General features: G+C 41.7%; 5 protein-coding genes across 5 annotated transcripts; 2 read left to right on the forward strand and 3 right to left on the reverse strand.

The window, feature by feature from the left end:
- Nucleotides 1-109: 109 nt before the first annotated feature.
- Nucleotides 110-1,407, forward strand: LOC121598217 (ninjurin-2-like). The gene is made up of 3 exons (XM_041924767.1): nucleotides 110-339; nucleotides 407-592; nucleotides 676-1,407. Exons 1-3 carry the CDS (start codon nucleotides 250-252, stop codon nucleotides 859-861), a joined length of 462 nt encoding a protein of 153 aa, XP_041780701.1. The 5' UTR covers nucleotides 110-249; the 3' UTR covers nucleotides 862-1,407.
- Nucleotides 1,408-4,897: 3,490 nt separating this feature from the next.
- On the reverse strand, nucleotides 4,898-7,342 carry LOC121598215 (transcriptional adapter 3). Its single transcript, XM_041924765.1, has 4 exons — nucleotides 6,711-7,342; nucleotides 5,961-6,645; nucleotides 5,445-5,841; nucleotides 4,898-5,374 (listed from the first exon to the last, which is right to left on the reverse strand). Exons 1-4 carry the CDS (start codon nucleotides 6,964-6,966, stop codon nucleotides 5,210-5,212), a joined length of 1,503 nt encoding a protein of 500 aa, XP_041780699.1. The 5' UTR covers nucleotides 6,967-7,342; the 3' UTR covers nucleotides 4,898-5,209.
- Nucleotides 7,343-8,386: 1,044 nt separating this feature from the next.
- Nucleotides 8,387-9,811, reverse strand: LOC121599817. The gene is made up of 4 exons (XM_041927903.1): nucleotides 9,460-9,811; nucleotides 9,206-9,366; nucleotides 8,927-9,137; nucleotides 8,387-8,858 (listed from the first exon to the last, which is right to left on the reverse strand). The coding sequence occupies exons 1-4, from the start codon at nucleotides 9,529-9,531 to the stop codon at nucleotides 8,766-8,768; spliced, it is 537 nt and encodes a 178-aa protein (XP_041783837.1). The 5' UTR covers nucleotides 9,532-9,811; the 3' UTR covers nucleotides 8,387-8,765.
- Nucleotides 9,812-9,888: 77 nt separating this feature from the next.
- LOC121599816 (histone H1-like) lies at nucleotides 9,889-11,017 on the reverse strand. The gene has a single exon (XM_041927902.1). The coding sequence runs from the start codon at nucleotides 10,902-10,904 to the stop codon at nucleotides 10,224-10,226; it is 681 nt and encodes a 226-aa protein (XP_041783836.1). The 5' UTR covers nucleotides 10,905-11,017; the 3' UTR covers nucleotides 9,889-10,223.
- A 2,110-nt stretch (nucleotides 11,018-13,127) lies between these two features.
- On the forward strand, nucleotides 13,128-14,268 carry LOC121598204 (histone H1-like). Its single transcript, XM_041924729.1, has one exon. It carries the CDS (start codon nucleotides 13,243-13,245, stop codon nucleotides 13,942-13,944), a length of 702 nt encoding a protein of 233 aa, XP_041780663.1. The 5' UTR covers nucleotides 13,128-13,242; the 3' UTR covers nucleotides 13,945-14,268.
- Nucleotides 14,269-14,694: the final 426 nt, after the last annotated feature.

Consider the following 14,694-nt stretch of genomic DNA (forward strand, 5'->3'; position numbering starts at 1 on the left):
TTTGAGTTATGGAACGCTTATCAGCAGGCAATAGATAGTAAAGCAGCTCTTTTTCACAGCCAGCGTGCGTCTCGCGCAGATTGGGTATCACGTTTGTTAGTTGTTCTTCAAAACAACATCAACGAAAACGTATGACATTATCGTGCTGCGATAAGATTGCATTGAAAAAGTTTATTGAAAATATTTCACGAGAATGCGTACCGTCAGTAGCTGATGGAACAATTACAGCAATAGACGCTAGTTGTGATCATGGCAAACCAGAAGTTTGGCGAACAATCGGGTAAGGCGCCGCAGGTTGAGCGGAATGAAGACAGCCCCGACATTTCGGCAAAGGATATAGTAAGTGATTTTACAGCTGGGCACTCTTAGCCGCATTTCAATGCATTTCCTATTAATGTACTTTCAGATCCAAGGTATCAAGGGACTCAACTTAAACAGCTATGCTACGCGTAAATCGATTGCACAGGGCATGCTCGATCTTGCATTGCTGACTGCCAATGCATCACAGCTGAAGTACATTCTCACTGTTGGCGAGACGCATCAATTCTACCATCTCCTGTTAGTGTTAATCATTGTGTCTATTTCGCTACAGGTGAGAAGGTCCACTCACACAAGTTTCAGGATAATTGTCAGGACTAAATATTTTACGAATATTATTTGTTTCCCCTGTGGCAGATATTCCAAGCCCTTCTCATCATCGTTCTGGCAGTTGTTTTTGATATCAACAAAGTGGAAGAGCAGAAACGTACTGATATCGTTAATAATATTCTTATTGCGTTTACAGTAATCAGTGTCGTAGTGAATGTTATTATCAGTGCCTTTGACATGAAGTCACAAACAGACATTCTGAAACAAAGCTGATCATGCTTGAAAGACCATCATTAACTCAATTGATTATAATCATAAATAAAACAACGAACAAAAGTGCTATTTACCTCTTGTAAAACACAGTACTCAATGATCCTTAGATACATACTATAAATGTTTTCAAAAAAGTTGATTTCGGTATGATTTGTGCACACACAAAAATTGCAATATTCCTGATCGTGTTGAGTCCATTCCACGGTTTATTGTCATTGCATTGTGATTAGGAAACCCATGATATAATTCAATATATAATGGCAGGAATCATATACTTCCTAGAATAAAACGGTGCTGTGGCGGATCGGCACTCTATGACGCGGCACATAATTATAGGACCTGTAAAGCATACCGTTCTTCACGCTCAGTAAGCCACAATTGATCGAGTTAATTATTACATTACTAGCTTATATATTTATAAGATATTTATATTTTTAACCATATTTCACAATTTCATCACATGGGTTTCATAAGTGCGGATTAACGAGCGTCCCAAGTGCCACAGATTAAGCTTAAACGACTGGAAAATCGAATATCCATAGAAAAAAAAAACGAAAGCTCCATAGCTTCACTAGTTTGCGCAATAGATGGCGTATTACAACTCATCATTATATGTCAATGACTGTCTTTTTCTTGCAATGTGTTCGCCTAACTAATCATGGTCTATATCAGCGATCGGCAAAGTCCGGCCCGCGGGCCAAATGCGGCCCGCCGCAACTTTGAATCCGGCCCGCGAAAGGTTTGGCTGATTTTGAAAGATGGAAAGAAACTATTCGTATACAAATTGCTGAATATCTTTTAGAATAACATTTTATACCATTGTGCTCTTTCAACTTTAATTAAAGAACTATGGAAAGACGGATCGTTTGGTATGTTCGAACTCGTGATCAATATCCCCGTAACATTTACATGGAAACAATTGACTTTTTTCGACTGGCTGTACAACAAAAACTAGGAGAGATAATTTCTTTATCTATACATCATTTGAAAGGAAATTATTTAAGCTTCCTTGGACAAATAAATTTAAAACTTTGGGAGTTGCTTTTCATCAGTTATTCGGAATTTTTGCCACGATGGACGAAGGCATGCCTATACACATCCTAAGTTTTCGTGACAAAATTGTTAGAGTCGAGCTTTTGGATCATGTTGGTCCAGAAAAATTCAATGGAACACATGTGACGGATGTTGTACCAGTTTGCGGACTAGGGTGTCTGACATTGTATAACTTGTCCATAAAGCATTTTTAAAATTACTGAATCTATGTTTGTTTCGATAATTTTTCAGCCTTTCAGACTTTTGTATCATTTCCGGAATTTCTTCAATATTTTTTACGGCGTGGGAAGATTGGGTCTTCAAGAAGCAATATTGATCCCTTTTTGTTAGTTTTTGACTGGTCACATTTTTGGCCATCTATTGTCGATTCTCAAATGATTAAATTAGAATTAGTTTTTAAAGAAGGTATCTTAAATTTTTAACTATGCTTGGATGATATAATTACAGAAAAAACAACAACAATACCGTTTTAGCAGTGGCGGATCTAACGGTAGGCGGACTAGGCGGTCGCCTGGGGCCCCGCCGGTTCAGGGGCCCCGTAGATCGCCATTCAATAGTATGCCGTATGGACAGAGTACTAGCTACAAGAGCCCCCGGAATGATGGCCGTTGGGGCCCCAAGGCTGGCGAATCATTTCAATGTGTGTGTAACGGTTATCAGCTCAGAAATTCAAAAATATACATCAATTTCTTCTCGATGACAACTTTTCACTGTCAAAATCAAAATCGTCGTATCTGCGAATCGTCGTAACTCGAGGGGGTCGTAACTCGGGGGACGCCTGTACATAAATCAATTAGAATTATGCATTTTAGCATTATTATCATAGCAATGGGTCACAACTGCGCCAAATAGCTGTTTGTTTACGCATTTTCGCAAACTTCAAATTTTGTCACTTTTTGTCAACTTTTGTCAACTTTATTTCCTGGCTGCTCCAGGTTACAACAATTTGACAAAAGCTCACGTTTTGAAAAATTTGTCAGCATTTTGTCACTCTCATGGCCTTTCGCCTTGTGACTGATGATCAAAGGGGCCCCCGACGGCATTTAAAGTTTACAAATTTCAAGGTGGGAGTTTCAATCTCCCAACAGCAAGTTTAGTGCCGCAACCCCCCGCCCCCCCTCCTCGACTCAACAACATTTACCATTTATAGGGGGCCTCAACTCGTCTTTCCGCCTAGGGCCCCCGATACCCGTAATCCGCCACTGCGTTTTAGTTATAGTGATGCATTACTAGTAATGCGTAACCATACATCAGTACAGAAGGTTAAAGAAAAAGCTCTCAAAGCAAGGAAAGCTCCAATGCCTACCTACAGATGGCACCACCAGCTATACAATTCATGTAATGGCATCAGCATCCCACAAACATGCGCAAGATTTAAAGAACTCTATGGGAAAAATGTTAAAACTTGATTTTACGTTATCTATTAAATTGAGAATGCAGCTTGCGCGTTTTCTCAATCATTCTCGCTTCATGAAGAGGCAGTATTAACTGGTCTCAAATGTCATCTTTTTTATTACTGTTTGACAACAAGCAAAGCAGCCCTGATGCTGTTTTCGCCCATAAAAACAAACTTTAACAATACCATCATCACAAACAGGAATCAAAAATATCATCCACTGATTTAAATTGTGGAATACGAATTCCATCTATAAAAACTTCAACTGTGCATTTAATACTTTCGTTTGGAGTAGTATTATGCTGAATGAAAAGTCGTTATCTTCAACGGCTCTCCAGTGCGCTAGCGAGAAGCCAAAATGCCAAAGGAAAATGTTTACAATAGCAGAAAAAATTAAACTTCTCGATATGCTTAAGCAAGGTAAAAGCTACGCTGCCGGGGGTCGGTACTACGGAATCAACGAGTCTTCAGTACGCTACATTAAAAAGGATGAAAAAAACATAAGAGCGACGGCTGCAGTTTCCGTGAGCAAAACAACAAAGCGTGTAGTAACGCCTCGCAATAGAGCCATCATAACGATGGAAGCAGAATTGGTTTCATGGATAAAGGACTGCAGGCAAAAACATGTTCCGCTAACTACCAATGTAATTTGTAGCAAAGCAAAAACGATTTTCCGAAAATTATCTGATAGTAGTAGAACCATGACAGACACAGCAGCATCGCACCCGGCCAGGTTCTATGCTAGCAATGGATGGTACGAGAAATTCCAGAAACGACACGGATTGCGGAGTATTCTATACGGAGAGCCAGGCTCTTCCCATACAATAAACTTCAATGGCAAAGAAAATGATGCGAATGAATCCCTTACCACCAAGAGCAGTCAGAACAAGCCAGAACAAGTGCGCTTCAATGAAACGGTTTACGAAGACGACGAATATGAAGAATCTAAACAGAAATTGGTTTCAAATTTAGACAACGTCGACATAGAAATGGATCATCTCACAACCATCGTGACACTAACCAAGGAAATTCAACGTATGATAAAGCAATAGGATCCCCTAAAAAGTCGCTCATTGAAATTTTCCAATACAGTTAATTTAGCCTTGTCTGTGTATGAAAAGTTGTTAGCAGAAAAAAAAACAGCATAGGACCCTGTTAAATTGAATATTTTTTCCTTAGAAATAGGATGATGGTCCTTTTATTACTTTCACCATCTGAAGCTATACTAATGAAATGAGCTCAAAAAAGAAAATAGTAGTGAATATTGAATAGTAGAATATAGTAGTGAAATAGTGAAAGAAAATAGTTGAATTAATTATCACAACACCTGAATTTAATCATTTTTTGTTTCTAAAAACTGTGTCTATGTATGAAAAGTTGTTAGCAGAAAAAAAAGAAACAGTATAGGACCCTGTCAAATTGAATATTTTTTCCTTAGAAATAGGATGATGGTCCTTTTATTACTTTCACCATCTGAAGCTATACTAATGAAATGAGCACAAAAAAGAAAATAGTAGTGAATATTGAATAGTAGAATATAGTAGTGAAATAGTGAAAGAAAATAGCTGAATTAATTATCGCAACACCTGAATTTAATCATTTTTTGTTTCTTGGTAACAGTACAAAATTAAAGGCATTGTTGCTGGTAAATAATTTCGTTCTGTTCAGAAACAAACCCAAACAGCAGAGATATTGGAACAACAGTGATACTTCGTATGGCAAAAACAACTAACATAACGCAAACACCTCATTCATGGCAAAATGAAACCTGTGCCACACAGTTATTAAAATAAAGTAAATTAAGTAGGAACATCATGTTAAATATAACCATTTCAACGTGTTCTATATTGATCATACCGAATACATCTTTGTTCCTCACGAAATCGCAGTTTCACGGTATTAGTTGGTAGCTCTTCCAAACGGCCCATGGACAGGCATTAGCTCCAACTGATCCGAAAGACGCTTTTGCTCCTCGGTCAATCGATACACCTCATCTCGTTCTTGTTTGGTCAGTGGACGACGCTTAAGTCGAGCCGCAATCACCTTCTGATATGTGTCCATTATCTGAAATGGATTCAGTATAGATTTTTGTTACTGAGAAACAAAGTAGCCCGGATGAAAAAAAACCCCTTACCTCCTGATCTACTCGGTCCAGCTTGCGCTTGACTTCGATGCGTTTCATTTCATCCTTTGCCATTGATTGTAGTTTACGTATTTCGTTCGAATTGTATTCGGCTATTACCGCCAGCTCTGTGCGAACGCGGTTGATTTCTGATAGGATTTCATCATCCTGCTGACTTTTCGGCATATCGTCAGCGTCAAGGATGCCCTGCTCGATTAGCTCCTTGCGAAGCCTCCGCTCGATACTGATTCCATTTTTCAGCAATGCCACGGCACTGCGAGCATTATTGCTATGGGTAACATCGGAGCTACTATTGCTGTTCTCGTTGCTGCTACAGTCGGGATTCAGGTTCTCCTCCATCAGCGCCGACACCAGTCTTTGTGTCAGAGGGCCAGTGATACCCTCACCCCTAAAAAATCCATTCAATTATCGATTTGTAATTAAAACCATATGAACAGTGAAAAAATCATAAAGTCTGGCTGCAACTTGTTAAGCTCAACTAAGCAGGCTACAACAAGTACTACTTACATTAACTTTTCTTTTTTACTACCGTCGCCATTGGTTAGGGGCTTTGATTTTGATTTGGAGCTAGCTGAGTTTGCAACACCATCCTGTTCCTCTTTTATGTCATCCGCCGCCCACTGAGTGCTGTAGTGCGGTCCCAGCTCAGGTATCGGAGGAATCAGTGGGCCGGAATATTCCTCCAACAGATCGTCCAACAGTTTAAGATCTTCGTGAGAGATCGGCATACAGTACGGCTCGACTGAGAGCCAAAATTTGTTGGGAGTATCGTTTTTGGGCACGATCGGTTTCGTACTATCGCTGCTCAAATGTTGCAAATGATGATTTTGAGGCAAAAACGGAACTGCATCCATACTATCATCCGTATTTTGCGACGGCGCCGGGGAAGGTGGGACAAGCGAAGATGAGTGTTTCATTTTGGACATTTTGATTTGATGCCCTATTAGCTTTCCAGCACTTTCGCGCAGCTTTTGCTTCTCCTCCAAGCGTTTCCGCTTGCCGGGAGAAGAAGGGGCTCGCTCCAAATGCTTTCCTTTGCGTTCCCGGCGTTCATCAGCTTTGTCAATCGTTTCCAGCTCTGCCTTCAGCACCCGGGATCTCAGTGCGACCGTCGACAGTAGCAGTTCTAGTTCTAGCTGAATTGTGTCCAAATCTTCGGCCGGTATCAACTCTTCCGTCGTATTTGATAGCGCTGATTAGCAAGGAGGGAAACGACTTAACTTTCAAACGAGCTTTGTACGCGTGAAGCACATTTACCTGCAGTATATTTCGGCAAAACCTTTAGGTTGTCCGATGTTTTGATGTGTGGAAACAGTACTGAGTGGTCCGGGGAGCCTGGAGATGGAATACTGGCTACTGGGGACGGTTTCACCGGAGGCAGTTTGCTGCATCCAGGACCGACACCGGCAGTGCCGGGGACAGCCGACGAACCGATAGAGGCACTACCGGAAGGAAAACTACTCCGGCTCTTTGAAGATAGCGAAATCCGCTTCAACAGTCCTTTATCTGCCATGACTTTAGTGTGCTAATAGTACGAACACTGTTTAATTTGTTTTCCAAGTTTTCAACCAAAACACCAAATCTCTATAGCTGTTCCTAAACAACACTCACTAAGACTCTTTGGAAGGGCTTGGATGTCGAGTACGTCTCACACCAACACATGCATCAGCTTTCTCCCACTGTGCAATACAAAAATCGTTCGATTCAATGTTGCTCGGAGAGCTTTTCTACTGTTCACAAAGTCTTTATGATTTTTCCACCTCACATACGAAGTTACAGTAAAGAATAATGTTTGATTAACACAGATTGCATGAATTTGTTTCGTTCACTTTTCCTGGTCGTGCAAGCCACAGAAATTTTCCATCCAATAAAGCGCTTATGTCAAATTAGACCAAAGCCGTCGATGAAAGGAGCAGAGTGGCCAGATTATTTTTGCGGTTTTCGGTAGGCGCATCAAAATTTTATCGGTAGTTTTCGGTAGGAGTTTAAGATTTTTTCGGTAGTTTTCAGTAGGCTTTGAAGTGTTAATCGGGGGGGGGGGGGGCGTTGTCGGAGCTGGAAGCTAATCTGTCCCACTAAGAGCAGCACGAGAAAATAACATCGTTCATTTATTTAAAGTAGATAGTTTAGATTTGGTTCATAGCGGTCACATGAGGCCTTTCTGAAGTGTCGATCTGAAACTTGTACTAAGGAATTTAACCCAAAAAATGATTGGTACGCTCTAGCAGCAATCGAACGCGACATCGAACATGAAAAATATATGTGATTTTAGATGTTCGATGTAATAACCCACAAATCGAACATGTCAAGTCCTATACATTTTTCATGTTCGATGTCGTGTTCTATTGCTGCTAGAGCGCCGGGTTACATTATGTGTCAAATTGCATATAAAATTTTATCAGCGCGTTCGACTTCATGAAGAGCAGACACGGGCCTTAGTTGTCTCTGTTGAAGTTCTGGTTCTGGTTGCTAGTGATTTCCATATAGAGTTTAATACATTAAGTGATTTGGGAAATGGTAATATGACTTTTTGGTCAGTATTACGAAAAAATCTGTGATTTTCGGTAGGATAAATGAAAAATCGGTAGTTTTAGGGGGCTCATCTGTGAATCGGTAGGCATATCAAAAATCGGTAGGAATACAGATAAATCGGTATTTCTGGTCACTCTGGAAAGGAGGGGCATTGATGCAGGGTTGCCAGCTGCATCATAGAAATTGTGTGCAACAGTCATGCTCAAGTTTTTGCTTTATTTACCAATCAGTCGCATAAAAAATGGTTTATGAAATGGTATTAAAAAACTGATATGACTCAAAGGAACCAAAATCAACGTACAAAATCAGTCGTTAATTAATTTTAGCCGACTTGTACTTCAACGGCGTGATCTAATACCATGTAACAGACAAAAAAAATAATTAAAGAGTACGAGAGCAAATTCCTCAGCCTTTTTTATTCATTATATTTTCATTCAAAGCTTCAAGTATATCAAGCTCGTCCCCGGTGTACGCTTATCTCCTGTACACTATACGTATAGTGTTTTTATTCTTATTTTACACGCTTTCCTATGCATCAGTTAGACGAAGTTTGATTAAAAAGTATGCTTCAGCTGATTGTTAGTTGCAGGACTAAGAATCTGCAGAGTAAAAACAAAACATTTTCTATATATGCCTATACGTACATATTTGTATTGCGATCGGCGACTGTTCATCATCAAATGAGATATTATATGTAAACACTTTACAACGGAGCAAAAACAAAACCAACACAGCGCATTTGCGAACAATATTTTACAAGTTACGCTTCACGGCATAATATTATGGAATCCGGAACGGCACGACTAGGTTCTCAGTGTGGTCCACTTTTATCTCCGTAACTGCAACATTTGCCTTTTGCACCATCGTTTTAATCTGCAAACGAAATAAGTTCATCTTAACAAATAGCAACCGCGAACGGACATCGCATTAATGGAGCTTACCATAGCCAGATCGTCCGCAGCTATCGGCACCGAAGCCAACACTGGTTCAGGATTGGGTATATCCTTAAGCAGACTCGAGCTTTCTGCTTGATTCGGATGGTTCACGTTGCTCCACTGCTGCTGTAGCCGCTGCGAGTATAGTTTTATGCGATCATTATATTCGCTAGCTTCCAGCTTTTGCGTATCCATTGCAGCAACATCTATGATATTTCTACAAAAACAAACCAAAATAATGCAGAAGGTAATGGCAGCAAAGCATCGCGCAGCATCGTATCTTACTCAGAAGTTTCTTGTAATATTTTCGCCAGTGCAGACTGTTCATCTTTCTTGGGCACAGAGTTGGGGTACTCCTGCGTAAAGGTTTCATTGTCTCGACGCACTGCTGGACTGTTGCTGACCGGATCGGCAAGAAGATGAGTTCGTTCGCTAGGCTCATTACCCTTTGGGGACAGAAATAGAGAAATAAGTAAGCAGAATGCAACGGCAATTGGAGCAAATAGAAACTACATTCAATCCTAGCGAATGCCACCTACCTGTGCAGACGAAACTTCTTGACAGGAAAAACAACGCGAGGCGTAACCCCACAGCGATCGAACACATTCCATATTTTAGGGGGATTGGACAGTAATATCAAATGTTTAGCGTTGAATAGAAGTGAATAATAATATCGTGTTACGCCTGTATAAAAGCTGTCCGTAGACTTAACGTGACGATGTAAATGGTTGAAGAGTGATAACCATTTCGTACAACAAGCCAAGATGCTCTGACATCAGCCGTCATCTTGCAGTGCTTTGTTTTGATTTGGGAAAGTGAAGCGACATTTACACGTCGGCAGAGTCCATCCGAGTTCCATCAACAAAAATCGAAAAAATAACTGAGTTCCAATCACACTGATTAGTTGTTCGAAGCCTGTAGACACCGTATGTGATATTTACTTTTTATGTTAGGGTGAGCAATAAATATTCCTTTTAGGATAATATCAAAATTTTATATCTTTCAATTCGTATAACCGTACGGTATACAGTAACGCATACTTTTTGCTTAAACTATCCAATTATGTACACTTGGCACGTCGGTCGGTTCCGAGCGATGTGCGCTTTCAAAATGTTTAAAACAAACTTATCAACTTCATTGGAGTCGAGATCAAGGAATGGTTCACTTCGAGCAAGCAAACTTCATCTTAGCAGACGATGGTCACGGAAATAATCCTTAAAAATACATTTTGTAGCCCTGACAAGGACTGTTTTACGAAATAGCCAGGGCAATCCGCCTCGTGCCCTTTGATGATCCGCTCAGCTTACTTCTTCGCAGCAGTGGCCTTCTTGGGTGCCGCGGCCTTCTTCGGTTTGGGAGTCTTTGGCTTGGGCGCTCCCGTCTTCTTCGAGGGCTTGGTCGCCTTCTGCTTCGGTGCTGCTGTCGCTGCCTTCTTCACGGTCTTCTTCGCTCCGCTAGCTTTAGCGGCGGCTGGCTTCGGCTTCTTGGCAGCGGCTCCTCCCTCGGCCTTCTTCGCTACCTTCTTCTTCTTCTCACCAGCCGCCTTCTTCGTCGCTGGCTTCTTCTTTTTGTCTCCTGCAGCGGCCGCCCTTTTCTTCTGCACGGCGGCCTTCTTCTTTTTCTCCACCACTGGCTTCTTCGCCTCGGCCGACAGTTTGAACGATCCGGACGCTCCTACTCCCTTCGTCTGCACCAGCTTACCACCCGTCACGCCCGTCTTCAGCGCCTTCTTGATGAATGGTCCGAGCTTGGCCACGTCGACCTTGTAGTTGGCTGCCATGTACTTCTTGATGGCCTGCAGGGACGAGCCGTTGCGCTCCTTCAGCGCCTTCAGGGCGGCCACAATCATCGCGTTCACCGGGGGATGCGTCGCGGGCTTCTTCGGCTTCTTCGGTCCTGCGGCGGCTTTGGCCTTCTTCGGGGTCTTGGCCACGGCGGCTGGGGCTGCTGCTGCTGCGGGGACTGCCATCGCTGTATCTGCCATTGCTGCTCTTTCGATGCTTACTTTGCTTTGTTTTCGATTGAACGAGTTTGTTTGGGTCTGCGCTTTCACACACACACTGTAATGACGTTTCTGCAGGTAACACCAACACTGCTCGGTATCAGGTCCCTCGAATTGTGGAACCCGACGGGAAACTACCACTCGTGTAACGTTCACTGTCATGGCGTCGCTCTATGACAATTTTTAAATTACCTTTTGCTATTTCCTCTCCTGTTGCGTTATTTCACTACCGTGTCGCTTAATGTTTATTGCAATTCCAATGCCCAAGATGTTCAGCTTTCTGAAAATGTATCACATGCCGCTATTGGCAATTTCCAAAGCACTCAAAAATGGAGACTAACTCTGAAAAAGTTAACTTTTCAATTGATGGTCTCAATGAAATTGCAAATATTATGGGTTTACCACACTTTTCGGTGGTCAAACTATGCTGAATCTAGTAGCAGAACATCTAATCTATCGATTTGAGTACAGTTTTCCAAGGATCGACTCGATTCGTTGCCATAAACAGGACTTACAAATCGCTGCTGCCGATCCTCGAATCGCCCAATCCGGGCCAGCTCTACGCCGATGGCGAACAAGTTAAATTCATGTAAATAATCTCATTTTGGTCGAAAATACTACAATTTGGGGTGTACAAACTGCCAGAACTCTGATTTCCCAAATAAAAAAATCGTCAAATCGAGTAAAAACCAACATTTCACGATTTTTCACTCCAACATCGCTTCACCGAAGGGCCTCTATGGTTGCGTCGTAGGAAGAATGTAGCGGATTCACGTATGGTACGGCCTACAATAAGATACAAACCTAAGACGAAATTTGACATTGTTGGGAAATGTATGGAGCCATTTTTATGAATGCATGAAATTGTTAATTTCGTTAAAATACTGTTTTCCCAATACATTCATTTTCCCATGTAAACTCAATTGACAATTTTTGTATTTTTTTTATTCGTATCGAATGGACCCATATATGCAGCTCATTAAATGCGTTTGATCTTTTGCTGCATTTCATAAATTTTATTCGATAAACATTTATGAAGCTGCATGAAATCACTTCTTTTGTAAGGATTTGTAATTTATTAAATATTTTTTCATTTTTCTTTTGAAGATCAATCATCACCAATGCTGGCCAGTAGATGACCTAGTTTCTATCAAATGCCATGGAGCTGGTGATGCATTGCGTAAACCTATGCAATTATAAGTCAATGTGTAACCAAGCTAGCGCTATTTGACTTCAAAATGATTTTAAATTCTCATATTAAATACAAATAAATAATTTCAAGCCTAATGTATTCTTAGTAAATGGGTATTGCCTAATCTTACACCTCGCCAGGTCGCCACCTCCAGCTGTTTGATTTACCTTGCATAGCGAAGTTTATAAATAGAAGCGCAAATGGAAAGCATTACAATTTGATCAAAAAGAAGCATAAGAATAGTAATATATCGTATTGCCATGTTTAGCAAATAAGAAGCTTTGAAGTGATTTATTTATTTCTAACGACGCAATAGTTTTCACTACCTTCCTCCTTCCAAGAACATTACATTCTTCCTACGACGCAACCATAGAGGCCCTTCGGTGAGGCGATGTTGGAGTGAAAAATCGTGAAATGTTGGTTTTTACTCGATTTGACGATTTTTTTATTTGGGAAATTAGAGTTCTGGCAGTTTGTAGACCCCAAATTGTAGTATTTTCGACCAAAATGAGATTATTTACATGAATTTAACTTGTTCGCCATCGGCGTAGAGCTGGCCCGGATTGGGCGATTCGAGGATCGGCAGCAGCGATTTGTAAGTCCTGTTTATGGCAACGAATCGAGTCGATCCTTGGAAAACTGTACTCAAATCGATAGATTAGATGTTCTGCTACTAGATTCAGCATAGTTTGACCACCGAAAAGTGTGGTAAACCCATAATATTTGCAATTTCATTGAGACCATCAATTGAAAAGTTAACTTTTTCAGAGTTAGTCTCCATTTTTGAGTGCTTTAGAAATTGCCAATAGCGGCATGTGATACATTTTCAGAAAGCTGAACATCTTGGGCATTGGAATTGCAATAAACATTAAGCGACACGGTAGTGAAATAACGCAACAGGAGAGGAAATATCAAAAGGTAATTTAAAAATTGTCATAGAGCAACGCCATGACAGTGAACGTTACACGAGTGGTAGTTTCCCGTCGGGTTCCACAATTCGAGGGACCTGATACCGAGCAGTGTTGGTGTTACCTGCAGAAACGTCATTACAGTGTGTGTGTGAAAGCGCAGACCCAAACAAACTCGTTCAATCGAAAACAAAGCAAAGTAAGCATCGAAAGAGCAGCAATGGCAGATACAGCGATGGCAGTCCCCGCAGCAGCAGCAGCCCCAGCCGCCGTGGCCAAGACCCCGAAGAAGGCCAAAGCCGCCGCAGGACCGAAGAAGCCGAAGAAGCCCGCGACGCATCCCCCGGTGAACGCGATGATTGTGGCCGCCCTGAAGGCGCTGAAGGAGCGCAACGGCTCGTCCCTGCAGGCCATCAAGAAGTACATGGCAGCCAACTACAAGGTCGACGTGGCCAAGCTCGGACCATTCATCAAGAAGGCGCTGAAGACGGGCGTGACGGGTGGTAAGCTGGTGCAGACGAAGGGAGTAGGAGCGTCCGGATCGTTCAAACTGTCGGCCGAGGCGAAGAAGCCAGTGGTGGAGAAAAAGAAGAAGGCCGCCGTGCAGAAGAAAAGGGCGGCCGCTGCAGGAGACAAAAAGAAGAAGCCAGCGACGAAGAAGGCGGCTGGTGAGAAGAAGAAGAAGGTAGCGAAGAAGGCCGAGGGAGGAGCCGCTGCCAAGAAGCCGAAGCCAGCCGCCGCTAAAGCTAGCGGAGCGAAGAAGACCGTGAAGAAGGCAGCGACAGCAGCACCGAAGCAGAAGGCGACCAAGCCCTCGAAGAAGACGGGAGCGCCCAAGCCAAAGACTCCCAAACCGAAGAAGGCCGCCGCTCCTGCCAAGAAGGCCGCGGCACCCAAGAAGGCCACTGCTGCGAAGAAGTAAGCTGAGCGGATCATCAAAGGGCACGAGGCGGATTGCCCTGGCTATTTCGTAAAACAGTCCTTGTCAGGGCTACAAAATGTATTTTTAAGGATTATTTCCGTGACCATCGTCTGCTAAGATGAAGTTTGCTTGCTCGAAGTGAACCATTCCTTGATCTCGACTCCAATGAAGTTGATAAGTTTGTTTTAAACATTTTGAAAGCGCACATCGCTCGGAACCGACCGACGTGCCAAGTGTACATAGATGAATGATAAGTTAAGTAAACATTTAATATGGTTGAATTAGTGTGTACAATAAAATCTTAAACCTTCTGAAAACTGAAAAGGGCCTTTTATGTGTATAATATTTGATTCGATCAAAGACACTCCGACAAGCCGTATTACAACTTTGACCTATATCAAAATAAGAATAGTGTATTTTAACCTAAAAAACACACGAATATGCAACGCTACAAATGAATGACAATTTCTCATTACATCTTACGCAGTATAGAACTACTCCCTGCGTACCGGATCAATTATTATCAGCTATTTGAAGAGTCTGCTTAAAACAACCGAATTCTGTTAACCAAAATTTTCTGTTTTAGGGTGCCAGTTAAATAACTCGAAAATAATGCTCCAAACATATCCAGAATTCGTTGATGTTTATGAACTAGTCCGACATTGTACATAATTATGATGTATGTAATTATAAGGTGAATATGTCCTATATTTAGTAACACTCTGTAACACTAATAAATGAAATACTCAA

This window comes from Anopheles merus, chromosome 3L (genome assembly GCF_017562075.2).
Source record: "Anopheles merus strain MAF chromosome 3L, AmerM5.1, whole genome shotgun sequence".
NCBI lineage: Eukaryota > Metazoa > Arthropoda > Insecta > Diptera > Culicidae > Anopheles > Anopheles merus.